The sequence below is a fragment of the Saccopteryx bilineata genome, chromosome 1 (assembly GCF_036850765.1).
Source record: "Saccopteryx bilineata isolate mSacBil1 chromosome 1, mSacBil1_pri_phased_curated, whole genome shotgun sequence".
Taxonomy (NCBI): Eukaryota; Metazoa; Chordata; class Mammalia; order Chiroptera; family Emballonuridae; genus Saccopteryx; species Saccopteryx bilineata.
In genome coordinates, this window is record NC_089490.1 from 155356270 (window position 1) to 155384037 (window position 27768).

Here is a 27768-nt window from a genome sequence, read left to right on the forward strand (position 1 = left end):
TAGAGCATCAGCCTGGCGTGTAAAAGTCCCAGGTTCAATTCCGAGTCAGGGCACACAGAGGAAGTGAACATCTGCTTCTCTACCCTTCTCCCTCCCTCCTCTCTCTCTATCTCTTCTTCTCTCACAGCCATAGCTCGAATGAGCAAGTTGACCCCAGGCACTGAGGATGGTTCCATGGCTTCACCTCTGGCACTAGAATAGCTCAGTTGCTGAGCAATGGAGCAGCGGCCCCAGATGGGCAGAACATTAGCCCCAGACGGGGGTTGTCAGGTGGATCTCAGTTGGGGCATATGCAGGAGTCTCTCTCTCCACCTCCCTGTGTCTCACTTGATTTAAAAAAACAAACAAACAAACAATATTGAGCCCTGGCCTGTTAGCTCATTTGGTTACAGCATCATCCAAAAGCAGAGGCTGCTCTTTCAATTCCCAGTCAAGGCACATACAAGAACAGTTGGATGTTCCTGTCTCTCTCTTTCTCCCTTCCTTTCTCACTAAAATCAATTTTAAAAAATAATAACCTGACCAGGCAGTGGCGCAATGGACAGAGTGTTAGACTGGGATGCAGAGGATCCAGGTTTGAAACCGCAAGGTCACAAGTTTAAGCACAGGCTCATCCAGCTTGAGTGCGGGCTCACCAGCTTGAGCATGGGGTCACTGGCTTGAGCATGGGACCATAGACATGACCCCATGGTTGCTGGCTAGAGCCCAAAGGTTGCTGGCTTGAGCAAGGAGTCACTCACTCTGCTGTAGCCCCCACCACCACCCATCAAGGCATATATGAGAAAGCAATCAATGAACAACTAAGGTGCCACAACAAAGACTTGATGCTTCTAATCTCTCTCCCTTCCTGTCTGTCCCTATTTGTCCCTCTCTCTGTCTCTGTTGCAAAAAGAAAAAAAAAAGACAATATTGAGGAAATTCTCATATGGGCTGTACATTAGATAATATTATTGTATCAATGCTAGATTCCCTGAATTTGACTATCACCTGTTTATATAACAGTAGATTTTTTTTTCATAAGAAATAGATGGAGCCTGACCAGGTGGTGGCGCAGTGGATAGAGCGTCGGACTGGGATGCGGAAGGACCCAGGTTCAAGACCCCGAGGTCGCCAGCTTGAGCACGGGCTCATCTGGCTTGAGCAAAGAGCTCACCAGCTTGGATCCAAGGTAGCTGGCTCCAGCAGGGGGTTACTCGGTCTGCTGAAGGCCCACGGTCAAGGCACATGTGAGAAAGCAATCAATGAACAACTAAGGTGTCGCAACGCACAACGAGAAACTGATAATTGATGCTTCTCATCTCTCTCCATTCCTGTCTGTCTGTCCCTGTCTATCTCTGCCTCTGTAAAAAAAAAAAAAAAAAAAAAAAATAGATGGAAAAAAAAAGAAATAATGTTCTGGAGCAATGGTAAACAATATCTCCAGCTTACTCTGAAAAGTTTTAGAAAATTAAGAAAAAGAATTTGTCTATCGAAACACATAGGAAAAGCTGCCAGATATAACATATAAATGAATGTGTGTGGCCGTGTACCAATAAAACTTTATTTACAAAAGCAGGCATAGAGCAGATGGTTTGCTGAACCCTAACCTAGATAAATGGTAGATGGGAGTTCATTGCAATAGTTTTGCAACTTCTGTAGGTTTGAAGTATTTTCAAAATAAAAAGATGAGTGAAGAAAATATGGATTGGCCCTGGCCAGTTGGTTCAGTGGTAGAGTGTTGGCCGAGAATGTGAATGTCCTGGGTTCGATTCCCAGTCAGGGCACACAAAAGAAGCGTCCACCAGCTTTCTGCTACTCCACCCCTTCTCCTCTCACCTCTCTCTCTCTCTCATTATCTCTCCTCTCCTGCTGCTATGGCTTGATTGGAGTGAGTTGGCCCCAGGCACTGAGGATGGCTCCATGGCTTCTTCCTCAGGCATTAAGAAGAGCTCAGTTGCTGAACAACTAAGCAATGACCCAGATGGGCAGAGCATCACCCCCTAGTGGGCTTGTGGGTGGATCCTGGTCAGGGTGCATGGAGGAGTCTGTCTTTCTGCCTCCCCTCCTCTCACTGAATAAAAATGAATGAATGAATAAAAATATGGATTTTCTAACTTCGTGGTCAGGGTGTGATCTCTAAATATGTCCAATTAAAAGGAATCAGGGCTCCTTGGAGAGAAATGGCCCAATGCAGGGCTGGGGCTGGGAAAGTATCAGACAAGCCAAAAGCATCTCACTGTACCAGAACTGTGAACTCTTAAGACCATCGAAGTCATATCAATGGGAATTAGGAGCCCACTCAAAGAGGCCACAAGCCAAGGAACACCTGAAACTATCAGAAGCCGAAAGAGCCCTCAGAGGGAGTGTGGCCTTGCTGATGCCTTGATCTCAAACTCTTGGCCTTCAGAATTGAGAGACTACATTTCTGTTGTTTTAAGCTACCCAGGCTGTGGTCCTTTGTTACAGCAATCCGAGGAAAAATCCCTGACCAGCACTCCTCAAACTGTCAAGGTCATCAAAAACAGGAGAAGTCAGAGAAACCATCACAGCCAAGAGGAGCTTAAGAAAATGTGATAACTATATGTCATGTGGCATCTGAAGGGGTACTGGAACCAAAAAAAAAAAAAAACATTGGGGAAAAACTGAGGAAATATGAATAGAGTATAAATTTCAGTTACTAGTGTGTCAACATCGGTTCGCTAATTATAAAAAAAAATGTACTGTATTAATGTAAGATGTTAATAATAGGGGAAATTTGGTACAGTTTTATAGGCAACACTCTGTACTACCCTCACAATTTTTCTGTAAATCTATTCTAAAACAAATTTTTTAAGTTAAAAAACAAAGTGCTAAATGAATAGATTCTTGGCTCTATGACCTCCCAGGCATGTGACCTTTCTCTCCAGAGAAAGGTGTTGGACTCCTACTCCTGGCTCATTGTACACAGACCATGCCGGAAAGCCTTGGGTACTGTGCCCAGCATAGGTGGGTGAAGAAGTAGAACTTTTTTCCTTCCTTTACCATGTTTCTACCCCACCTAGGACAAGAAACCTGAGAAGAAACTGTGGGGGGATAAACAGGACACCCCTAAGAAATCACAGTTCTCCAGAATATTATTGCTTTAATATCAATTTGCAAGGGGCCTGCAGGTGAGGGAATAAATACAGTAGGTTTTATGCAGTGCACCCGGCTCCCAGCCTGAGAAGGAAGGACCTTAGTTTCCGTCGTCTGAAAACAGGTACAGGACACATTTTGAGCCACGAGGCTCTTACAGGGACAGTTTTCCAGGGTTCTCTTCCCCCCATCCCCAGACAAGATTTGGTGAGCCAGACCTCAGGCTGGGAGATACCGCCTTCTTTCCACTAGGGGGCGCTAGAGTCCGGTTCCTGGACCTGAAGGACCAGTGCCCCATGCCTGGGGGTGTGCATTGCCCCCAGGGGGTTCCAGATTCCTGCCCAGGAGGGAACACACCTGTAGGTGAGGATCCTGAGAGAGCCCCAATTACCCAACTCCTCCATCCCCTGCTCTCTTCACCTTTTCTTCCACCCTGGCACCCCCAATGGCCATTGTGCTCCCTTTCCGAGAAGGTAAAGTGAGTCTAGAGAGGGGATCCCAAGGGCTGTTCTGACGAGGGGCAGAGGAGAGGCAGCGACTGGTCTTCCATCCCCAACTCACTTGTGGCCCTCTTGCCACCTGGGCTTGGAATGACAAGGCGGATATCTGGGCTCTCTGAGCGCAGGCCCGCCCGCGGGTCCTGCCTGACACACGCGGTCCAAGCCCGGGGGAGGTGGGGCCTGGGTCACAGCAGGTTGATCTCGTCGAGGTAGCGAGCCAGGACTGAGTCCCGCACGTCCTTGAAGACTTTGCGGATGTTCTGCGTGTCCGTGGCGCACGTGTAGTGGCTGAAGAGGTGCCGGGAGCGCGAGTCCTTCCTGCCGCCTTCAGCGCTGTCCACGCAGCCGACGTACATGCTGGTGTACATGTCCAGGATGAACTTCTTGGCCGCCTCCGTGTCCTGCTTCGGGCCTAGGGGGCAGGGGTGAGGGCAGTCAGGGCACAAGGCTCCTGAGGCAGGCGGGGACCTCTTTCTCCTGGGACCAAAGAGGAACTCTGGAGACCCTCTTCCCCATATGGCCAACTTAGGGCTACAGGGACCCCAGTGACCACCCACTACCGTTCCAGCAGGTGGACACCAGCTTTTGACTCCTGCCCAACCATTGGGAGCATGAGGCTGGATGGGTCACATGATCTGGGATGGACCAGTGAGCCTCAGTTCTGGGACTCTGGTCAGAGTTTATGTTGAAGGGATACCCTCTCTCTTGGCTGGGTTTGGAGAAGGGATGAGAACTGGAGCTGCAGAGACAGAAGTTAGTGCAGATAGGGAAATCAAGACCAGCAGAAGGGGAGGGATGGCCACTCTGGTGAGGCACATGGGCAGCTGTGTTGAAAGCACAACTGAGTTAAGGCCCAATGCCTGATTCGCTACTTACTCATTTGGTTACATGTTAGTCTATGTAACCTCTGTGAGCCCTCAGTTTCCTCATTTGTAAACTCGGGGTCTGAAGAGTCCAGGCTTCCCAGAGTTGTGAGGATACAATACAATCATGTCCAGAGCTCCATGCTTAGTGATCAGAAGGCTTCATAAGTGTATGCTATCATCATCTTTCAGAAAGGCAGATTAACATAGTGGGTAAGACCTGCCAGCTCTGAATCTGGGTTGGAATCCTGCCTCTGTCACCCAATGGCTGTATGACTTCTGGTAGTGACTATACCTCTCTGTGCCTCAGTTTTCCTCTCTAGAGTGGTGAGAAGAATGAGTCCTACTACACAGGGTTTTTTAATGAGGATTAAACAAATCAATACCTAAGAGTGCTTCCATCAGTGTTAGAGGTAACTGTAGTGGTTATTGGTTTATTACTGTCATGAGTAGACATTTAGTATACAGGAGGGAAGGGCCAAGAGTGAGAATTTAGTATATGGGGTGCTCCAGCCTCTTTGGCTGGGTGAAAAGGATGAGTTGTGGGGGTTGGACCCTAGATTCAATGACTCGTGTCCTTATAAAAAGAGGAGAGACAGAGAGAAAGCTATGTGATAATGCAGAAAGAGATAAGAGTGATGCATCTGTAAATAAAGGAATGCTGAGGATTGCAGGCAACCACCAGACACCAGGGAGACGCCTGGAATTGACCTCCCTCAGAGTCTCCCGAAGGAACTGACCCTGCTCTGTCACTAACTGGCTAACACCTTGGTTTCAGACTTCTAGCCCCCTGGACTGTGAAGGAATAAATGTCTGTTGTTTTCAGCCCTCCAGTCTGTGGCCATTTGTCACAGCAGCCCAAGGAAACAAAGATGGCTTGTCTCCAAGATGGCTACCATTGCTTCCTTCCCTCTCTGTAGGCACATGCCCTTTGGCCATCATGAGGTAGACTCTGTTTGCCTCCATTTGAGTATGGGCTGGCCTCAGAGTGATTTTCTTGACCAATAGAATGAGGCAGATGTAACCATCTGGGACTTCTGAGTCTAGGTTATGAGCAGAGGCTTCCACATGGGCTGAAGTCTGACCATCCTGAGACAGCGATGTTGTGAGCTAGCCCTGGATTAGGAGACACCAGATTGGGGGGGGGGGGGCGGTTGGGGGAGATAAAGAGAAGGAGAGATAAAGAGGGAGAGGGAGGGAAGGAGAGAGGGAGAGAAAGAGAGAAAGAGAGAGAGTAAACGGAGGAGGAGGAGGAGGAGGAGGAGGAGGAGGAAGGGAGAGGAGGAGCATACAGTCACCATACACATGCAAAAAGCTATCTTGGAAATAAATGCATTTCAACCCCAGCCACCCCAGCTGATGCCACTTGGATCACAGGTGAACTTACCCACTTCAACCTTTCCAAATTCCTAACCCCCACAGTTGTGAGCAAAGTGAAATGCTGGTTTAAGCCCCTAACTTTGGGGGGGAGGCATTTGTTACTCAGTCAGCATACTTCTAGCAGCTCCCTTTATCCTCTCAGTGGCACTCTGGTGAAAGTGCTAACTAATACTTCCCTTCCCTGCACTCACCACACCCTAGGTCCCCTCTAGAAAATACACTACATGGTGCCCAACACTTACTATACTTTGCCCTAGTTGGCCTGGGCCCTGTACGCCTCGGGTGGCACCATAGGCTTATTGCCAAACCTGCTGTATTCCTCCTGGTTAATATGCACTTAATGAGACACTACACAAATCTATTAGTTACAAGCGCAGCAGAAAATAGGGTTGTTCCATCTATGAAAACTGAGCTGTGTGCTTTGGAAAGACTTATTCAGAGGTAATTCACAGATTTAAAAATAAAATTGCTATTCAATTAAGTATAGATGAGGCAACTACAAAAGTTAGAAAAAGAAAAGTTTCAAAAATCTAAGCAGATTCTGGAAATAGCGGTCAAGGTCTTTCAGATATGCTTTATAACAATGTACTCTAGCCAGCAGACCCACCCTCACAAGATCTATAATACATGTCTTAAGAGAATCCTTCACTTTAAGCAATTACATCAAGTATGAAGGCATCTGTTATTTTAGCACCATTCTCCAGATGGGAAATCTGAGAACAGAAAGAGGTTGGGCAGTGGAAATCTGGGGCTGGGACTCGGGTTTGTCCCATGGTATTTGAAAATCCATGACTCCAGGCTGGAGTAGGGCCTGGATGAGCTTCTTCTCTCTTGAGAGCTGCTATTAGGAGGTAGTGTATAGAAAGTTCTAGAACACTCACCCTTGAAACTGGGGAAGTAGGTAGCCAGGTGGGAGGTGGGGATCTTCTCCTCCAGTATGTCGGTTTTGTTGAGGAAAAGGATGACAGATGTGCTTTTGAACCAGGGCAACTCCAGGATAGTGCCAAACAGGGCCAGACTCTCCTTCATTCGGTTCTGGGGTGGGGAACACAGGCAGGCAGTTCATTGTTCAAGTCCGCCAGCTTCTCCCAAGCAGGAGCCCTGCCCCCATGTGGAGATGGGTGTGAGGGGGTGTGGCCAGCTGCCTCTGTGTGCCCAGCATGGTTTTGTGCTTCAACTGGTTTGACTAGTGTCCCCTCAAATTCATGTCCACCTGGACTTCAGAATGTAACCTCATTTGGAAATAAGGTCTTGAAATATGTAATTCGTTAAAAAGAGGTCATATTGGCACTGGGTGGCCCTAAGTCCAATGACTGGTGTCCTTACAAAAAGGGGAAATTAGGACACAGATATGCAAATGAGGAGGATGCTATGTGCCGATGGAAGCAGACATGGTCTGGTGCACCCACAAGCCAAGGGATGCCAAGGATTACCAGAGTCACCAGGAGATGGGAGAGCACAGAACAGATTCTTCCTTATGGCCTTGAAAGGAACCCTGCAGCACTTTGATCTTAGACTTCAGCCTCCAGAACCAAGAGAGAATACTTTTCTGTGTCTCAGCCCTCCAGTTTGTGGTCATTTTTACAGCCACCCAAGCAAACTAGGCCATTTCACGTTGCTGGATTCGAGCACAAGCCATGTCAGAATGACCTCAAACTCGTTCTGTCTGATTCAGTCTGAAAGTAAAAAATTATAGCATCTCCCTCTCATATGTCCAAACTGTCTATGTGATACTTTACCCACTAGAAGTGCACATGTCAGAGATAACAGTGTGCCTGACCTTCATGCTGGGTGTTAATTAGGAGAAGAGTTCACAAAAGAAGTTTGATTCTACAGTATTTCTGAATAAAAATGTGACAGTATTTCCAGGACAGTTTGGGAGGCCAAGTCTCAGGATGTGAGTGTTCGTGTGTGTGTGTGTGTGTGTGTGAACACACATGCCACATATGAGTGTAGCTGGCAACACAACGCTTGTGGATCTGAGTCTTGGGACTCAATGGTCTGATCACAAAAGAGTGGAAGGTGAGGCTCAAAGCCACACCAGACACTGGGGCTTCCTGCCTAGCTCTAGGTTCCTGGACCAATGAGAGAAGAACAGGGAAGATAGCGCTCCTGCATCCACAGTGGACCCCTCACCTCTTGGTTGTTCTCCTCCAGGCACTGGTCATATTCACTCAGCGAGGCCAGGTAGATGAGGGCGATCACATTTTCAAAGCAGTGGATCCACTTCTTACGTTCTGACCTCTGGCCCCCAACATCGACGATCCTACCAGAATTGCCCTCTTTCAGAGCTCAGGCTTAATCAGGACCTGAACCGTGGCATCCTAGACCCCAGTCACATCTGAGACATGCCAAGATCAAGATGACCAGAAAGCAAGAATAGGGGCCAGCCACTAGGTCCATGCCTCTTGTGTGTTACTGCATTTCACCCCAACAACATCACTATTATGCCCATTATACAGATAAAGAAACTGAGGTGCGGCCCTGGCCGGTTGGCTCAGTGGTAGAGCGTCGGCCTGGCGTGTGGAAGTCCCAGGTTTGATTCCCGGCCAGGGCACACAGGAGAAGCGCCCATTTGCTTCCTCACCCCTCCCCCTCTCCTTCCTCTCTGTCTCTCTCTTTCCCTCCCGCAGCCGAGGCTCCATTGGAGCAAAGATGGCCCGGGCACTGGGGATGGCTCCTTGGCCTCTGCCCCAGGCACTAGAGTGGCTCTGGTCGGCAGAGCGACGCCCCAGAGGGGCAGAGCATCGCCCTCTGGTGAGCATGCCTGTGGATCCCGGTCGGGCGCATGCGGGAGTCTGTCTGACTGCCTCCCCGTTTCCAACTTCAGAAAAATACAAAAAAAAAAAAAAAAAAAAAGATTTATTCTGCCAAACTTAGCGAAAATCCGACATAAAGTACTTGGTAGGTAATTATTATTATATGCTTTAACTTGCTGTAACTCTGCTTTATAAATTTTATAAAGTAAAGTTACTTCCCTACTTTATAAATCACAATTACTGTGGAACCGGTGGGCAGTTAGAAAATTTTTACTACTAACAGAGATACAAAAGTGGGCAGTAGATATAAAAAGTTGACTACCCCTGCTTTAGTGTGTGGTCCAAGGCCAGGGCTGGGCCTCCGCCCCAACACACCACAACAGAAGCCTGAGCCCTCTTGCCTTCCTGTGCTGTCTTCTAAGAAATGTGGGTCACCGATAACAAGCCCTGCGTCATTTCCCCGGGGACACAGCCGTTACTCAGACAGGCAACAGGAAATGCCAGAAACCTCAGAGCAAGAAGGGACTTGCCCCCTATACAGGAGGGAAGAGAGGCTAGTAGTGCCTGTGGCTCCTGATCCCAGAGACCAACTGGTCTCATGCATCAGACTCCTTCAAACCCTCACATCCAGAATGGGATGTGGGCTCAGCGGTTGAGAACGGGGCTTTGGAGACTGAGACAAAGCTGGGGTACCTACTCACCAGTCTCAGGTTCCTCTGCACCCTCACTCCACTGATTAACCTCCCTCCCTAGCCTAACACCATACTCAAATCTCCCACCTAAAAATTTATCCCCTCCCCAGCCAAGCCTTCCCTGTGAATGTCCCTAACCTCTACCTTCACTCCTAAACTTTTACCCATCCATCCACCCATCTATATATCTATCCACCCACATACCCATCCATTCACTGATCTATTTATCTACCCACCTACCCACCTATCCATCCATCCACCTACCCATGCATGCAGCCATCCATCCATCCACACATTCATTCTCCCATCTTTCCAGCCATTCTCTCACATTTACCAGCTTCCACCCAGACCTTGATCTGATCATCCTCATGAAGCAGGCAGCTCAAACTCAACCCCTCACCTTGTGGGACCCTCCATCTAATAGAGGAGAGCCATGGCAAACAGCCAAATTATAAACCTTCCTAGAAAGGACTATTGCAGAGGCCAGAATAGCATGTTTGGGATGGAGAAGGGTTGGCCAGGAAAATGAGAGGCTCAACAGGGTGGGTTGAGTACAGCCCCTGTCTCTAAGCTTCACCCTGCACACCGTCAGACCCCAGACACGGAGCTACTGAGCTTGTTAAGGTCACTGATGGCCTTCTAAGTGCCAATTCCAGAAGTTGCTTTCTCCCACTGTATTCTTCCTAACCATTCCGTGGCTTTTGACATTGGCCATCACCCTACCTGGCTGCCGCCTGGCTGCATTGGCCACCCGCAATTCTGTCTTCCAGCTCAGGCCTGTTTGTGTCCAGCCACCTCCCAAGATGCCTAGATGCTTCATACTCAATGTGCCCCAAGACTTCATGGTCTTATCTAACACCTCCCATTCTGCTGCCACCATGGTGATGCCATATTTTACCCTGTCACCTTGATGGGAAAACTGGGAGTCAGTGTCAATTCCCTACTCTAAGTTCCATACTCACCTAGTCCTTCCCATTCTGCATCAGAAACATTTCTTGTACCATCCCCTCATTTCCACCACCATGGCCACTGCCCTGGCTCTTACCAACCCTTCCTGCCTGGACCGTGGCTCTTGCCTCCTCCTGACTCTCCAGATCTCTAGTCTCACCCCCTTATTGACCACTAGAGGGACCACCCTCTGAGCTTCCCAATCCCCAAATCCATCCCTCTGGCATAACTCTGACTGCACATTCTCTGTCTTTTCCTGCACAAAGCCCCTCAAGGATTGGCACTAGTAAACTCTCATCCTTCAATGCCCTAATACCAATGGCACCTCCTCCAGGAAGACCTCCCTTCCCTGAGTTCTGGTGCCTCACTCTGGGCTTTTCCAGGTTCAAGTCCTGACGGCATGGGAAATGAAGGTGTCTATGTCCATCTCTACTTCCTTCAGCCTGGAAGGTCCTTGACAGCTGGGCCTAGGAAACTCCTACTCATCCCTCAAGGCCCCACCTGCTTTGCCCCTCCTCCAGGAAACTCTCTCCACCATGCAGGCAGTGCGCTCACCGCAAGTTGGTTTTCTGCACAGAGAAGCAATACTCGTTGATGCCAGTGGTGGGCATACGGCTGCGAAGCACGTCCTGGGCCGTCGGGACATAGCCTTCCTCAGTGATGCGCTCCAGGTGTGACAGGTAGCTGAGGAACAAGAAGCCCTGAACTCTGCCCTGCAGCCTCCCTTGGCTTCTCAGATCTACCACCCAGGGCCCAGTGAGGACCCTGCTGGGCGAGAGGGCCCTCTGGGAGGGGCCCAGTAGCACCACCATGAGGCTGTGGGAGCATTGGGAGGAGCAGCTTCACCCTTAGAACAGGGTGACCCCAAGGACAAGTGAGCTCAAGAAGAGCAACACTGCAGAGGGGTGTCACTTTGAGGGACTGTCACTCAGAGTGGCAATACCCCCATAATTGTGATGGTTTGGGAGCAAGTCAACCTAAGCATGGCCCAGTATAACATCGTGCTCAGGATAACATCACCATGTGGTGAGCAGCATCACCCTAGAAATAATGTCACCTGAGGCAGTATCACCCCAGGAGCTGTGTCACCCCCAAATCAGGGTCACTCCAGGGACAATGTCACCCCAGGGGCAGTGTTACCCCAGGAACATCCTCACTGCAAGAACAACGTCACTCCAAAACAACCTCACCCCAGGAACAATGTCACCCCAAGGACAACGCAACCCTAGGGCATGACCATCCCACAGCCAGTTCATGCCCAACAGCATGTCCCCAGCGGCACGTCCCCAGGGTGGGAGTTGGCCACCTGAGATCTCCTCTGTCCAGGTGCAATCCTAGGACTGGGTCTCAACTGGCTGCATCTCAGCCTGTAGCATCTCGGCCCCCAGCCCTGCCCCCTGCACCCACCACCGCGACCCCAGACTCACTACACTGCCGAGTCGAGCAGGTGGAACTCGCGCCGTCGCTCATAGCAGGACCGGATGCCGGCGTCCCTCCACAGACACTGAATGGCCACTGCATAGTGTTTCTCAAAAGCGGTCACTTTGTAGGGGTCCTGGCTCATGACTAGGCTGGCGTGGTGCTAGTGGGATAGACGAGGCAGGTCAGAGTGGCCTCCAGACATCCCAGCAAGCCTCTGTCCCCTCCTTTCTCGGCCGCCACTGCAGTTCCAAGCACGCCCCTGCACATTCTTACCTCCTCTGTCTCTTCTGATGTGTTCCTTCCTTTATTCATGCATTTACCCATGGAGGGTGCACAGCGGGAAAGTGCCCGCCCCAATACCAGGGGCAGCAGAGAAACGCATTCTGAAGGACAATGGAGGATACAGACCATGGCCTGTGTGCACTGATGGCCTCCTAAGTGCAGGGCAGGCACCCTTCCTGTTCTTTACCAGCACTGGTCCCTTGACTCATAGGAGACAAGTCCTTACAGGTGCCCCCACTTTACAGATGAGGCTACTGAAGCATAAGAAGTAACTTGCCTAAGTCTCACACTGAGATAGGGCACGTGACAGACTCACAGGTGTGTAATGGGTAGGCCTGTGTGTTTGTGAATAACCCTTGTGTAGGATCAATTAAACAGTTTGCAGACTTTATGGCTTGAATTTTGTCCACCACCCCTGTTCTCTACAAATTTATATGTTTAAGTCTTAAGCCCAAGGACCTTCGGATGTGACCATATTTGGGGATGGGGAACTTTACAGAGGTGATTAAGTTAAAATGAGGCCATTAGGTTGGGCCCTGATCTAATATATGACTGGTGTCCTTTTATGAAAAGAAGAGGATGACCATGTGAGGACACAGGGAGAAGACAGACATCTGCAACCCAAGGAGAGAAGACTTAAGAGACATCAGGCCTGCTGACACCTGTATTTCAGACTTCCAGCCTCGAGAATTGTGAAAAAATACATTTCTGTTGTATAAGCTCCCCAGACAGTGGCACTTTGTTATGGCAGCCTGAGCAAGCTAATACACAGCCTGAAAATATATTGACTCCAAAGTTTTCAAAAACATAAAATGAATAATCATTTTAAAAGCAATAATTAAGAGAAACATCCTTCTAAAAATTCAAGTAATATTATATTCAGCAAAGGCCCTGAATGTGCTTTACTGTGCTTTGAATGAAGTGAATATGGGTCCTTTGCTCTTAAAAGACAGGAAACTGGAAATGAGGCAATGATGTTCCCTCACACCATTTCTCTTTTTTTCTTTTTTTTTTTTTTTATTCAATGAGGAGGGGAGGCAGAGAGATAGACTCTCTCATGCGCCCAGACTGGGATCCACCTTGCAAGCCCACTAGGGGGCACTGATTTGTCCATCTGGGGTGTTGCTCCATTGCCCAGCAATCGAGCTCTTTTTAGTGCCTGAGGTGGAGGCTTTGGAGCCATCCTCAGTGCCCAGGGCCAATTCACTCCAATTGAGCCATAGCTGCAGGAGGGGAAGAGAGAGAGAGGGAAGCAAGAGGTAGAGGGATGGAGAAGCAGATGGGCACTTCTCCTATGTGCCCTGACCGGGAATTGAACCTGGGACATCCACATGCCATGCTGATACTCTATTCCTGAGTCAACCAGCCAGGGCCCCTCATACCATTTCCAATTAACACTGTTCTGAGGTCCCAGCCAGGGAAAAGAAATGAAGGGTTGAGTTTGGAAATGAATAAATTATACTGTGATTATTCACAGATGACATGACTATATGTAGAAAATCCAAAATAGTCTATAGATAAACTATGAGAATAAACAAGTGAACTTAACAAGGTCCCTGAATGCAAGAAATCAATAAACAAAAATCAAAGGTGCATCTACATACTAACTACTAACTAGTGGAAATTTTAAAATTTTCAAATCCCACTTACAGTAGCATCAAAAGAGAGCAAATACTTAGGAATAAGTCTAACAATAGATGTGAAACTAACAAAGAATATACAAAGAATTTGCTACAAATCAGTAAAGAAAAAACTAAGGAACTATACTTCTTTAGGAAAAAAAATGGGCAAAAGATTTGAACAGCTACTTCACAAAAAAGAATATTTAAATGTCCATAAAACATATGAAAAGGTACACAAGGCCATTATTAGTGATTATTAATCTGAGCAATGAGAACCAAAACCACAGTGAAATGTCACCAAGTATCCACCAGAATGGCTCAGATAAAGTGACAGACAACATCAAGTGTTGACTAGGTGAAGGAGCAACCAGAACTCTGCATGTACTACTGGTGGGAGTGTGAATTGCTACAATTACTTGGAAAACAGTTTGATGTCTCTTACAAGTCCCTTCTAGTAGATAACTGACAGAAATATGCAGATGACTCAAATGTCAACAACATTAGAATGGACAAGTAAATAAACCATGGCATACTCTTATGGTGGAAATAAACACAATTATACCCCCCAAAGATTGCTGAATCACACACATACTGTACTGCACAAGAAGTCAGACACAAAAGATCATTCCAGAAAATTAGAGAATTTTAAAAATAGGCAACTAGCCCGGCCAGGTTGCTCAGTAGATAGAGCATCGTCCCGGAGCTCTGAGGTTGCAGGTTTGATCCCTGGTCAGGGCATATACAAGAAGCAACCAACGAGTGCACAACTAAATGGAACGGCTAAGTGGAACAAGGAGTTGATGCTTCTCTCTCTCTCCCTCTTTCTCCTTCTCTCTCTCTCTCCCAAATCGATCAAGGAATTTAAAAAAAGGCAACCCATGTATGGCAATGGAAATGGGATAGCGGTTATCCTTAGGGGGAGTCTCTGTTTCATCTACAAAATGGAATAATAGCTTAAAGAGGTTATTATAAGGATTTTAAAAATCCTATCACCCATGCTGAGCCCATACTACATTTCAGACACTATTTTAAGAGTTTCAGGCCCTGGCCAGTTGGCTCAGCGGTAGAGCGTCGGCCTGGCGTGCGGGGGACCAGGGTTCGATTCCTGGCCAGGGCACATAGGAGAAGCGCCCATTTGCTTCTCCACCACCACCCCCCCTCCTTCCTCTCTGTCTCTCTCTTCCCCTCCCGCAGCCAAGGCTCCACTGGAGCAAAGATGGCCCGGGCGCTGGGGATGGCTCCTTGGCCTCTGCCCCAGGCGCTAGAGTGGCTCTGGTCGCGGCAGAGCGACGCCCCGGAGGGGCAGAGCATCACCCCCTGGTGGGCAGAGCGTCGCCCCTGGTGGGCGTGCCGGGTGGATCCCGGTCAGGCGCATGCGGGAGTCTGTCTGTCTCTCCCCGTTTCCAGCTTCAGAAAAATACAAAAAAAAAAAAAAAGAGTTTCAGGCACTTTTAATTCATCACATCCTTACATCAGCCCTGTGAGGAGGAACCACCAATCCCCAATCACTCTTCCAAAGTTTTTGGACCATCTCAGATTCACAAATAGGATGCTTTCAGATTTTAGAAAGGTACTGTGACCTTACATCTGTTAGGACAGACATTGTAAACAAACAAACAAAAAACAGCAAGTGTTGGTTAGGATGTGGAGAAACTGGAACCCTGTGCACTGTTGGTTGGAATGCAAAATAGTGCAGCCGCTATGGAAAACAGTATGGAGGTTCCTCAAAAAATTAAAAAGAATCACCATAGCCTGACCTAGAGTGGCACAGTGGATAAAGCATCGACCTGGAACACTGAGGTCGCCAGTTCGAAACCCTGCACTTGTCTGGTCAAGGCACATATGGGAGTTGATACTTCCTGCTCCTTCCTCCTTCTCTCTGTCTGTCTGTCTCTCTCTCTCTCTCTCTCTCACTCTCTCTCCTATCTAAAATGAATAAATAAAAAAATAAATAAAAAACTTTAAAAAAAATTATCATCATATGATCCAGCAATCCCACTTCTGGGAATTTATCAAAAAAAAAATCAAAACCATATCTCAAAAATGATATGAGCACTCCCATGTTCATTGTAGTGCTATTCTCAATAGCCAACACTATTCTCAAAAAACCCGAATGTCCATCGACAGATAACTAGATAAAGAAAATGCACCTATCCATACAGTAGAACAGTATTCAGCCTTTAAATAGAAGAAAGCCTCTTGGTCCTAGCCAGTTGGCTCAGTGGTAGAGCATCAGCCTGGCATAACGATGTCCCAGGTTTGATTCTGGGTCAGGGCACACAGGAGAAGTGCATATCTGCTTCTTCACCCCTCCCCCTGTTGCTTCTCTCTCTCTCTTTTCCTCCCACAGCCATGGCTCAATTGGAGCAAGTTGGCCCCAGATACTGAGGATGGCTCCATGGCCTCTGCCTCAGGCACTAAGAAGAGCTCAGTTGCTGAGCAACAGAGCAATGCCCCAGATGGGCAGAGCATCCTCTTTAGTGGGCTTACTGGGTGGATCCTAGTCAGGGTACATGAGAGAGTCTGTCTGCCTCCCCTCCTCTCAAATAAGAAGAAATAAAAAAGAAAAGAAAAAGAATGAATTCTTGTAATGTATATGATTGTCAAGCACTATGCTGTATACCTAAAACTTTCTGAATGTTAACTGTAATTGAAAAATAAAATATAAATAAAAAGGAAATTCTACAATAGGTGACAATGAGGATTAATCTTGAGGACATCACGTGAAGTGAGATAAGCCAGTCACAGAAAGACAAATACTGCATGACCTCACCTACATGAGGGACCCAGAACAGGCAGACTGAAGGGAACAGAGCAGAATGGGCTGTGGAAGGGGACACGCGGAGTGGCTATTTCATGGGCGGGAGTTTCGGTTAGGTAAGATGGATAGATCTGGAGCTCTGCTGCACATGTTCTCTCCAGTTAATACAGCACTGTGCACTTAAAATTTGAGAGGGTAGATCTCATGATAAGTGCTCTTACCACAATAAAATACTTTTTAAAAAATTAAAAGGTGTAAAGCATGAACTGCAAGCATACTCTCTTGCAATAATCAGTCCATTGTATTAGTACAGGTATTTCCACCAGGGAACAGGCTGCTGACTGAGGAACCCCACACCCAACATCATGGGGTCCAAAGGGGAGCCCTAGGGTGCACGGGGACAAGTTACGGGGGAGCATGCTGCCTGGAATGCACATCAGGACCCCAAGAAACCCCTGGAGAGGCTGTTCTTTTTTTGTTTGTTTGGTTGGTTTTTTGGGGTTTTTTTTAAATTCTAATTTATTGTGTTTACATAGATTCTAGTGTCCCCCCGAATGCATCCCCCTCCCCCATGTTCCCATCACCATCCCCCTTCCCCTCCTCCCCACAATGCCCTCCCCCTTTCCCTCCAGGATTTGCTTTTCTGCTCTCTATAACGTTATGTTATGTGTGTATAATTTCACCAATCTCTTTCCCTTTTCTGATCCCTTCCTATCATCCTCTTTCCCTCTGTCTGCTTTCCTTCTGGATCCTTTGATCCCGCCTCTGTCTCTATTCTGCTCCTCAGTTCATATTGTTCGTCGGATTCCTCAGATGAGTGAGGTCATATGATATTTTTCTTTCTCTGCCTGGCTTATTTCACTTAACATAATAGTTTCCAGGTCCATCCATGTTGTCACAAAAGGTAAGATTTCCTTCTTTTTCATGGCCCCATAGTATTCCATTGTGTATATGTACCACAGCTTTTTAATCCACTCGTCCACTGATGGGCACTTGGGCTGTTTCCAGATCTTGGCTATTGTAAACAATGCTGCCATAAACATGTGGGTGCATTTCTTCTTTTGAATCATTGATGTGGTGTTCTTGGGATATATTCCTAAAAGTGGGATGGCTGGATCAAAAGGCAGTTCCATTTTTAATTTTTTGAGGAATCTCCAAGAGGCTGTTCTTTTTTATTTTTTAAATTTATTTATTTATTTATTCAGTTTAGAGAAGAGAGACAGAGAGAAGAGGGGCAAGAAGCAGGAAGCATCAATTACCACACATGCCTTGACCAGGCAAGCCCAGGGTTTTGAACCGGTGACCTCAGCATTCCAGGTCGACACTTGACCCACTGCACCACCACAGGTCAGGCTCCAAGAAGCTGTTCTTAATAAGAACCTGAGGTCCTAAGGGATCCACCCCACAGTGTGGCATTCACATGACAGCCCCAGGATGCTCACCTTGCTCTCTGGCCTACTGAACGGAATCTGCAGCTGGTCCATGGCCTCGATCATGGCCCGCATGGACGCGAAGATATTCTGGTAGACAAGTGGCCGGAAGCCCCTGCGGTCCTCCTCAGAGTAGCCAGTCCCATGGATAATGCGCATCTGCTTGATGAACGTGCTCTTCCCACTCTCACCTGGGCCTGCGGGGACATGCCATGGCTCAGCCTCAGATCCGACCTCCTGGGTTCAAGGCCCCCTGGGCCAAGGCTGCACTGTGGGACCTTGGCAGTGTCTTCACTGCCCTTTGCCTCAGTCTCCTTACCTATAAACCATGGCTTGAGATATGCCCTGCCTGTTCAATGTCGAGGCGAAATAGTTCATTGTGAGGGGCTCCTAGGAGGGGTTTGCCAAATCTAGCTGCTACCTGCTTTTGCACAGCCATGGATTTTTATAGTCTGTGTGTTTTTTCATTTCTGATACTTTTCATGGTTCTGGTTTTTACATTTTAAATGGTTGAAAAGAATCAAAAGAAAGTTGTTTCATATCACGTGAAAATTATATGAATTCAGGTTTCGATGTCTATCATTAAAATTTTACTGGTACCTGACCACACCCATTTGTCTGTGGCTATTTTCTCCCAACAATGGCAGAGTTGAGTAGTCAGACAGAAACTCTCTGACCCACAAAGCTGAAAATATACATATTTTCTAGCAGTCTCTATGCAGAAAAAGTTTGTGGATTATGTCTTAAAGCATGCTTAGATGTAGTAAGAGCTACATTAGTGTTCACTATTATTAGTAATATCAGTGTTTATTATAATTATAATTAATATCATTTGCTATGTTAATCTCAGTTAGAGAAACTTTTATGAAGTAAATAAAATGGAACAAAGAGTGGTTAGGTGACTACTAGCGCTGAATGTTAAGGAAGTCTCTCAAAGGAGGTGACTTGTGGGGTTGAGAGCTGAAGGTTGGGGAGGATGCTTTGTACCAAGATTTGGAGGAAGGACATACCATGCAGAGGGCATGGCCTGTGCAAAAGTCCTGGAGCAGAACTGTGCCTGGCATGTTAGAAGAACCCTGAGGAGGCCTGTGAGGCTGGAGGTGGAAAGAGGGAGGAGGTGCTGGTAGGGAGGGGAGGGGCAGGTTGTGCAGGGCCTTGTGGGAGGACTCGGGCTTTCACCCCAAGGAGGTGGGAGCTCTGGAGGGCTATGAACAGAAGGACAGAACCCAACTCAGGTACTCACATGCACCCTCGTGCGGCTACTGCAGGGGAGGACCATCTGTTGGGGTACCAGGGCAGAGGCGCTGTACTGGTCAAGGTAGGAGATGATGGGGGGGACCCAAGAGCTGGCAAGAAGGGGACATATTTGTGAGATATTTGAGAGACAGAATCAACAGGGCCTTGCTAGGGAAACAAAGTGCAGTCAGGGGCCCTTGCAGGGCCAGCTGCAGAATCAACAGGGCTGAGTGCAAGAGGAAACCACAGGGCCCTCTGGGAGAGGGTGCTGGGTCAGACTGCTCAGGGTGTGTGCACACAAAGCCAGCCCTGGGTTTGTGATATCAATTCTGGAATCTTCAAGGGCCCAGGATCAGAAGCTCAAAGCTCAGCTTCCTGCTGTCTGAGCTCCAGAGCCTCCCTCCCTCTTTTTGCTTCTGTTTTCTGTCTGTAAAATGGGTGTGATAGCCAGACAGGAGGTACAAGGCTTGTAGTAGCGTTCTCCAACATTTGGTCACCCTGCCTGACTCCTGAGGCACACAGGTGTGGGGCTTTTTTAGTGACAGGAGTGAGTATCACTGCAGGAGGAACTGGGAAAGCAGCAAAAAGGGAAGGGGTGGCCTGGTTGGAGCCCAGAAAAAGGAAATGGGAACAGAGGAAAGGGAGCAGGGAGGAGCGTGGAGTGTGAGAGGCAAAGAGAGGAGGGCGCTACCTTGCATCACCCCTCAGAGAATCCTGTCCCCTGCCCACTCCCAGCACATCTGAGGGTAAGTAGAGCAGATCTGAAGTGGCACCAAGTCCACTGGAATTGAGGTCTAAGAAGGAGATGCTTTTGGCCCTGGCCAGTTGGCTCAGTGGTAGAGCGTTGACCTGGTGTGCAAGTCCTGGGTTTGATTCCCAGCCAGGGCACACAGGAGAAGTGCCCATTTGCTTCTCTACCCCTCCCTCTCTCCTTCTTCTCTGTCTCTCTCTTCTCCTCCCACAGCCAAGACTCCATTGGAGCAAATTTGGCCCGGGCGCTGAGGATGGCTCCATGGCTTCTGCCTCAGGTGCTAGAATGGCTCTGGTTGCAACAGAGCAATGCCTCAGATGGGCAGAGCATCACCCCCTGGTGGGCATGCCGGGTGGATCCCGGCCAGGCACATGCGGGAGTCTGTCTGACTGCCTCCCCGTTTCTAACTTCAGAAACAAAAAAGAAAGAAAGAAAGAAAGAAAGAAAGAAAGAAAGAAAGAAAGAAAGAAAGAAAGAAAGAAAGAAAGAAAGAGATGCTTTTGTGTTGCAGTAAAGGACATTAGTGGGGAAACTGGGAAGGCGAGAAGGTGTGAGGCAGGTATGCTGTGCTGAAAGCATCATGTGTGCTCATTGCCAGCTTTTGGTCGTGGTCCTGGGGGTCCTGCTTTGTAGTGAGACTCAAACCCACTCAAGTATTTTTTTTTTTTTGTATTTTTCTGAAGCTGGAAACAGGGAGGCAGTCAGACAGACTCCCGCATGTGCCCGACCAGGATCCACCCGGCACGCCCACCAGGGCGCGATGCTCTGCCCATCCGGGGCATCGCTCCTTTGCGACCAGAGCCACTCTAGCACCTGAGGCAGAGGCCACAGAGCCATCCTCAGCGCCCGGGCCAACTTTGCTCCAATGGAGCCCTGGCTGCGGGAGGGGAAGAGACAGACAGAGAGGAAGGAGAGAGGGAGGGATGGAGAAGCAGATGGGCGCCTCTCCTGTGTGCCCTGGCTGGGAATCAAACCCGGGACTTCCACATGCCAGGCTGATGCTCTATCACTGAGCCAACCGGCCAGGGCCCCACTCAAGTATTTAGAGATAAAAAAGCCATCTGGTGGTTCTGGCTGGTTGGCTCAGCAGTAGAGCATCAGCCCAGTGTGTGGAAGTCCTGGGTTCGATTCCTGGCCAGGGTACACAGAAGAAGCGACCATCTGTTTTTCCACACCTTCCCCTTCTCTCATTCTCTCTTCTCTTCCCACAGCGATGGCTCAGTTTGAGCAAGTTGGCTCTGGGCAGTGAGGATGGCTCCGTGGCCTCACCTCAGGCACTAAAATTGCTAGTTGCCAAGCAACAGAGCAGCTGCCCCAGATGGGCAGAGCATTGCCCTTAAGGGGCTTGCCAGGTGGATCCTGGTCAGGGGTATGTGGGAGTCTGTCTCTGCCTCCCTGCCTCTCACTTAATAATGATAATTTTTTAAAAAGGCATCCAATCTGCAACAAAATGGTTCAGAAAAAATGAATATGTATGTATTCAATATATAAATGTATAGTAAATAAATTATAGCTATAATCATGCATAAATTATAAGTAGGTACACAAATACTTACATGTAGCATATACAAGTGTGTACACATTTGGGGGTAGAAGAATAAAAGAAATGTGGTAAAATGTTAATCATTGCAGAAGAATCCAAGCACAATTTTTCTGTAAGTCTGAACACATTTCAAAATAAGTTAAGAGGCCCTGACCAATTGGCTCAGCAGAGTGTTGGCCCGGTGTGTGGATGTCCTGGGTTCGATTCTCTGTCAGGGCACACAGGAGAAGTGACCATCTGCTTCTCCCACCTCCCCCTTTCTCCCCCTCTACCCTCCCACAGCCATGGCTCCATTGGTTTCAGTGCATCAGCCCCAGGTGCTGAGGATAGCTCCAAGAAGCCTCCACCTCAGGTGCTAAAAATAGCTTGGTTGCAAGAATGGCCCGGATGGGTAGATAATCGGCCCCAGACAGGGATTGCCAGGTGGATCCTGGTTGGAGTGCATGTGGGAATCTGTCTCTCTATCTTCCCTCCTCTCACTTGGAAAAGAAGGAAAAAAAAGAAAGACAAAAGACAACTCTAAATGCAATGTGAAGTGCTGGATTGGATACTGGAACCAAAAAAAGGGCCTTCATGGAAAAGACAGTCAAATCATCCAATCCACTGTCTGGAATTTAGTCAACAGTGATGTGACAGGAAGCATCCCATGACAATGATGCTGCATGGTCCTATGAGACATGAACGTGAGGGTAAGCTGTTTAGCAGTAGGGTAACTCTGTGTACTATCTTTACAACTTTTCTGTACATCTAAAATTGTTCCCAAATAAACCCTGGCCGGATGGCTCAGTTAATTAGAGCGTCGTCCCAATACACCGAGGTTGCAAGTTTGATCCCCATTTAGGGCACATACAAGACTCAACCAGTGAGTGTATAGATAAGTGGAACAACAAATTGATGTTTTTCTCTCTCCCTTCCACTCTATCATCAATAAAAAAGTTTTAATAAAATAAAATTATTTCCAAATGAAAAGTTTTCTTAAAAAAAAAACAACAACAAAGACCGTGACCAGGTGGCTCAGTGGATAAAGAAAGCATTGTCCTAGTGTACCAAGGTCACAGGTTCAATCCCCAGTCAGGGCACATAGGAGAAGCAATCAGTAAGTAAACAACTAAATGGAACAATTAAGTGGAATGAGTTGATGCATCTCTCTCCCTTTCCTTTTTCTCTATCTCTATCTCTCCCTTCCTCTCCATCTCTCTCTCTCTCTTTCTCAAATAAATGGGGGGGAAAAACCCTACAAGTCTCCCAGGTCCATAATCTAAAGCTTTCCAAATTGGGGTCATATGTGTCTCAGATTCAGGAATTTCTTAGATTTCAGGAAGAGAACATGCCAAGCTCACTAAATATTCCGGAAGTGAAACATCTGAATGTCAGAGTCAGCAATATAAACCCACAGCCTTGCTTCCCACTTAGAAACCTGGGGAGACATCCCATCTTCAAAAGTTTGGCAATTAGGGGATGGCAGAAGTGGCTGAGACCACGTGCCCTTGAGAGTTGACAGCATGAAGCACCAGCTCACCTGATCCTCACGCAAGAGAAGGATGACCTTTGGCCCCACTTTTCAGGTAGGAAAATTGAGTTCCAGATCTGTTGAGGGGACTGCCTTGGGTCATGCAGCTGGTGAGTGGCCAAGCTGAGACTCAGACCCAGTTCTGTCTGAGTCCAGAGCTCATGGGCTTTTTAATTACCATATTGAAAGTTTCCCAGGTGCTGCCTAAATAATAATGATGATAATAATAATAACAATGGCATCATCATCATCACAGCAACCATAATTTAACTCTTGGCATCTTCCAGGATGGAGGCCAAGGTGCTCTGTGCATGTCTTTAGTCAATCCACGTAAAATTCCTGCTGTTTTCCCATGTACAGAGGAGACATGGGCTCAGAGAGGTGAAGTGCCTTTCCCAGGGTAACACAGCTAGTGGAGAAGCAGAAGATTAAAGTCAAGACCTTATGAGTCCTTCACCCACAGAATGGGACATGGTGAGTCTGGTAAGTCAGACATCATCAAAATATCAGTTAACATGACAATTCTACAGATGCTCAGAAGCTGAATTACACCACTGGGTGCTGCTGGAGACAGTACTGAGACCTATGTGGTAGGGGACTGTATACTTTAACCCCTCTCTCGGTTGCATTCCTACTCTCAGACCTCAGGTCTCAACCAAAAGTATAGAGAACAGAAGTCTCAGGAGGCAACAGTTAACTATGTTGCGATGCACTGATTTTTTTTCTCTTCTCTTCTGTTTTATTAAAGAAAAAAAAATTCTGGTCTCCACCCACACTATGAATTTGGTGACTCATGAATGAGTCACAACCTGAATTCTGAATAACTCAATGGGTGAAAACCTGTATTTGCAACCCATGCATGTCCTGAAGCCACTAAGGGACCTAGGACCTCTCCAGCCCATGGCTCCTGGTCTGCATCAAAAACCCCCCAACATGCGGCTGGGGGCTGGGGGCTGGGGGACAGCTGCATCCATCTAGGGAGGCCTCACAGCCCAGACAGGAAGTGATACTTCTGCTTGGATGGATGAGGAAGCGGAACCCAGCAGACACCCAGAGGAGTTGGGCCAAACCCCGGGCATCACAAGACAGCATGTGGCTCCTGCCATTGGGATGGCAGCCTCAGTCCCTGACCGCCCTTGGAGACAGGGTTCCTGGGGTATAGGAGCCAGTCTGGGCAGCAGGGGGTGAGGGCAGGTGGCTTAGCTTTTATACTCAGCTCCGGCTCAGGCTGGCCCCGACCCAGACCAATGCTGCCACCTCCCTGGGCCTAAGTTTCCCCATCTGTCATTGGGATTCTGTGGCTTTTCTCTCCTGAGGCATGTTCACAGGGTAGTCAAACACACAGACTTGGCAGTAGAACTCTAGGTTCTGATCCTGGCTGTGTGAACTTGGGCAAGTCACTTCACCTCTCTAGGCCTTTGTTTCTCTAGGGTTATAGACAGAGTTGGTGTCATTCTGACATTTCCCCCTCCCCAACATGGTGATCATTTCCTGTCAGGGACAGGTACCGCCACCCAACCCTCCAGCCCCTTGGCATTCATCCTCAAAAGGCTCAGCAAATCTCCAAGAAAACAAAACTTTTGGATTTAATTCCTGTTTTCAAGAAGGGAGAAAGGTGTGGAGGAAGATGTGTTCTCAGAACAGGGATGGGGGTGGTCGAAACCAGTCCACAGGGCTGTCCACAGGATGACCATCAGTACTTGGGTACACAGACAACCTTCTCTCCCTACTCCTTTCCCTATACCAGCAGAAGGGGCTAGCTGTGCAGTGGTCAGAGTGGTGTGGGGCAAGGGACCTTCTCAGCTCCAGAAAGAGAAATCACCCCTGAATCAGGATTGATTGATTCATTCACTCACTGAGGCATCTACCATATGTCAGATTCATTGTCCTTCTCGGCTAGATGCTGGGGGCACAGGAGTGTCTCCACCCTTGTCTTGTTAGCTGTATAACTATAGAGGCAGACAATAAACAAGTAAACACCTAAGAGTGTCAGCGAGTGAGTGCTATGAAGAAAAGTCAAGCAGAGGATAGAGAAAGATGGGGTTGTCTGTGTAGCAAAGGAATTCAGAAAAAACTTCTCTGAGGAGGTAATAGTTGAGCTTAGACCTGCCTTGAGTGAGTGTGCCATTCATGCAAAGGCTTGGGAGACAATGAGAGCTCTTGGCAGGGAGAATAGGAAGTGCAAAGGCCCTGAGGTTCAGATAAATGAACTTAAATGTGCAAGGAATGCAAGCAATGAATTACTAACATTGATAAACCCTGAGTCTGATGAATGAAGAAAAAAATCTGAAGATAAAGAATTAAAGAGGGGATATCACTACAGACCCTGCACATACAAAAAAGATGTCAAAGGAATGTTATAAACAATGTTATGCCCATAAATGTAACTTTTTTGAAGAAATGGACAAATTCTTCAAAAGGTATCAATAACCAAAGCTCACTTAAGAATAAATAGATAGCTTAAATAGCCCTATTTATTAAAAAATAATAGAGGGGAGGAGGAGGGAAGTGAAGAGGGACAAATATACCATGATAGAAAATGATTTGACTTTGGGTGACAGGCACACAATGCAATCAACAGTTCAAATGCTACAGAGATGTTCACCTGAAACCTATATACTCTTATTGATCAGTGTCACCCCATTAAATTTAACTTTAAAAAAATTAAATAATGTTAATATATTACATATTATTATTAATATATAATAACCTATTTGTTAAAGAAATAAAATAGCGATAACTATTAAATTCTTTTTAATATTATTTATCAATTGGTTTTAGAGAGAGAGGAAGGGAGAGAGAGAGAGAAACATTGATTTGATGTTCCACTTATTTATGCATTCTTTTGGTTGATTCTGTATGTGCCCTGACCGGGGATCAAACCTGCAATTTGGTGTATCAGGATGATGCTCTAACCAACTGAGCTACTTGGCCAGGACAAAACAATTAAATTCTTATTAAAAACTTTCCAGGCTCACTGATGATTTTACCACATGTTTAAGGAAAACATGAAAATATTCAATGAAGAGCAGAGAAGCCAGGTGGCTGCAGCTGAAATACATTGCTCACAAAAATTAGGGGATCAGGAAACATGCAGATTCTAGTACTTTCAGCCTTTTGTATAGTGCATTTTCACCAATGAAATAAAAGTTGGTTTTGCATCTCATTTGCATAATTGAACAACTTTCTTTGACTTGTCGTTTGCTTTTCTGATGTTCTTGTTTAATTTAAAAAACCAAATGCTTCTTTCTTTTTATTACTTCATATCCATTTTGAAATATCCCCTAATTTTTGTGAGCAGTATATTATGGCCAGTAGACAAAGCTGGGGTCTGAGAGGTCAAGGGTGGCCAGAATTTGAATTTTATGTGATGCTAGCTCTTCTTGGAAAAATAAACGGGGGGGGGATTTTTTTTACCTAGTTCAGCAAGAGGGAGCAATGTTAGAAGTTAGAAGGCCCCTCTATTAAGGTGCAATTCCTGGGGGTTTAGGGTTCCCACTTTCTTTCTTCTCTCCACACCTTGGGGCTTCACACTGAGCAAGGGAAGAAACAGGTGACTATATAGACAACCAGCCTCTCTGACCTGAGCCAGGCAGATGTGACTTCAGGATACCTGAGACCTTTCCCAGCCCCCAACCCGTGGCTTGGGGAGCCCTGGAAGGCCCTTGAAGCCTGGCATTCCTGGGGCCATACACAGGGCAAAGTGGTTGGAGGAGTGGACACATGTGAACGACAAGACTTGAGGTTTCAGAGGTCACAATCTGCTGCCCTTCAAGTCACCCCTACTTTATCTGGTTTAATTTTTCTCTTTGATCTTCTAGCTGCCAGAAATTATTTTATCTGCTTATTAGTTTATAGGCTTAATGTCTATCTCCTTCACCAGAAGATAAGGTCCATGGAAGTAGGGACAATTTTCATCTCCTTTGCCACTGTGTCCCAGGAGTTATTCAATATACCTTGAATGTATGAATGAATGAATCAATCAATGAATCAATCAATCAATCAGAACCAGTTAACAATGCTCTGCCCACAAAACTCATACTAATAAACCTCCAGAACCTGGGTCAAGCCCTCCTGCTGGCTGATGTGGCAGGGAGAGAGGAACTGGAGGGCCATCTGGAGATGAAAGGAGAGGCCAGGGCTCACTGGCTTGGGCTGGCGGCAGACCTGAGCTTATGGTTCCCTTCCCATGACACAGAGCCGGTAGGGCGGGGTGGGCTGCCAAGCTGGAGCCAGCCCAGCCAGGCTGCTCTGCCAGGCTACCTCTGTTCTTGTAGATGCTCTGCAAGGTGGCTGGGCCCATGTTTGGACTAAAGAGGACCTCTTTGTGCCTCAGTCTTCTCATCCGGCAAGTGAGTTCCCAGGTTCTCCCACCCATGGGGGCAAGGACCCTCTCCTCCAGCCTTCTTTCCTCTGCCTACCTGCCAGGTCCTTGACTCACCCAGAAGCAGCAGCTTCAGCTCCCCTCGGTCCCGCTTCTTCTGTTCCAGGAGGATCTTGTTGATCTCCTGGTCAATTCGGGCAGCCGTCTTCTCATCCTCTGTCAGGCACCAGGGGCAGCAGTGCCAGGTCAGCGACCGGGCCATGATGCGGGGCCTCAGAAGGCACAAGGCAGCATGGTCCCAGCCCCCTGGGAGGGCACCCCCACCTGGCCAGCTCCGGGCAGCCAAGTGCTAGGAGATTGCCCTCTTCTCTTCTCGGGGGTCCCCTCCCTGCCCCGGAACCCTCTACTTCCTGGCCTCAGGCACCCAGGCAGCCCAGCTCTGAGAGGCCTGAGTGCCAGACACAGGGCAGTGAGGGAGGAGAGGGAGGAGCAGAAGAAGGGGTGCAGAAGCTCAGGGCACCCCGCCCATCTTCAGACCTGCCTGGCCCGGCCTAACAGGTTAACTGTGGCAGAAAGGAGGATAGGTAAGTGCCCCTGGGGAGGGCGGGGCAGCTTGAGGAAGGGCCCTATGCAGTCTGGGTCTCGAAGCTGG

The 27768-nt window shown here is 47.7% G+C and overlaps 1 protein-coding gene across 5 annotated transcripts; it reads right to left on the bottom strand.

Annotated features, from left to right (window-relative positions):
• Window positions 1-1370: 1370 nt before the first annotated feature.
• On the bottom strand, window positions 1371-27757 carry GNA15 (G protein subunit alpha 15). 5 transcript variants are annotated; one of them, XM_066276669.1, is made up of 9 exons: window positions 27234-27341; window positions 26210-26325; window positions 18996-19098; window positions 17765-17949; window positions 11663-11817; window positions 10791-10919; window positions 7973-8102; window positions 6718-6871; window positions 1371-4005 (listed from the first exon to the last, which is right to left on the bottom strand). In XM_066276669.1, the coding sequence occupies exons 4-9, from the start codon at window positions 17909-17911 to the stop codon at window positions 3779-3781; spliced, it is 942 nt and encodes a 313-aa protein (XP_066132766.1). In that variant the 5' UTR covers window positions 17912-17949; window positions 18996-19098; window positions 26210-26325; window positions 27234-27341; the 3' UTR covers window positions 1371-3778. The 5 variants fall into 5 exon arrangements, with proteins under 5 accessions (XP_066132766.1, XP_066132763.1, XP_066132772.1 ...); XM_066276666.1 differs by lacking the exon at window positions 26210-26325 and having other exon boundaries at window positions 27234-27370; XM_066276675.1 differs by lacking the exon at window positions 26210-26325 and having other exon boundaries at window positions 27214-27349.
• Between the last annotated feature and the right edge of the window lie 11 nt (window positions 27758-27768).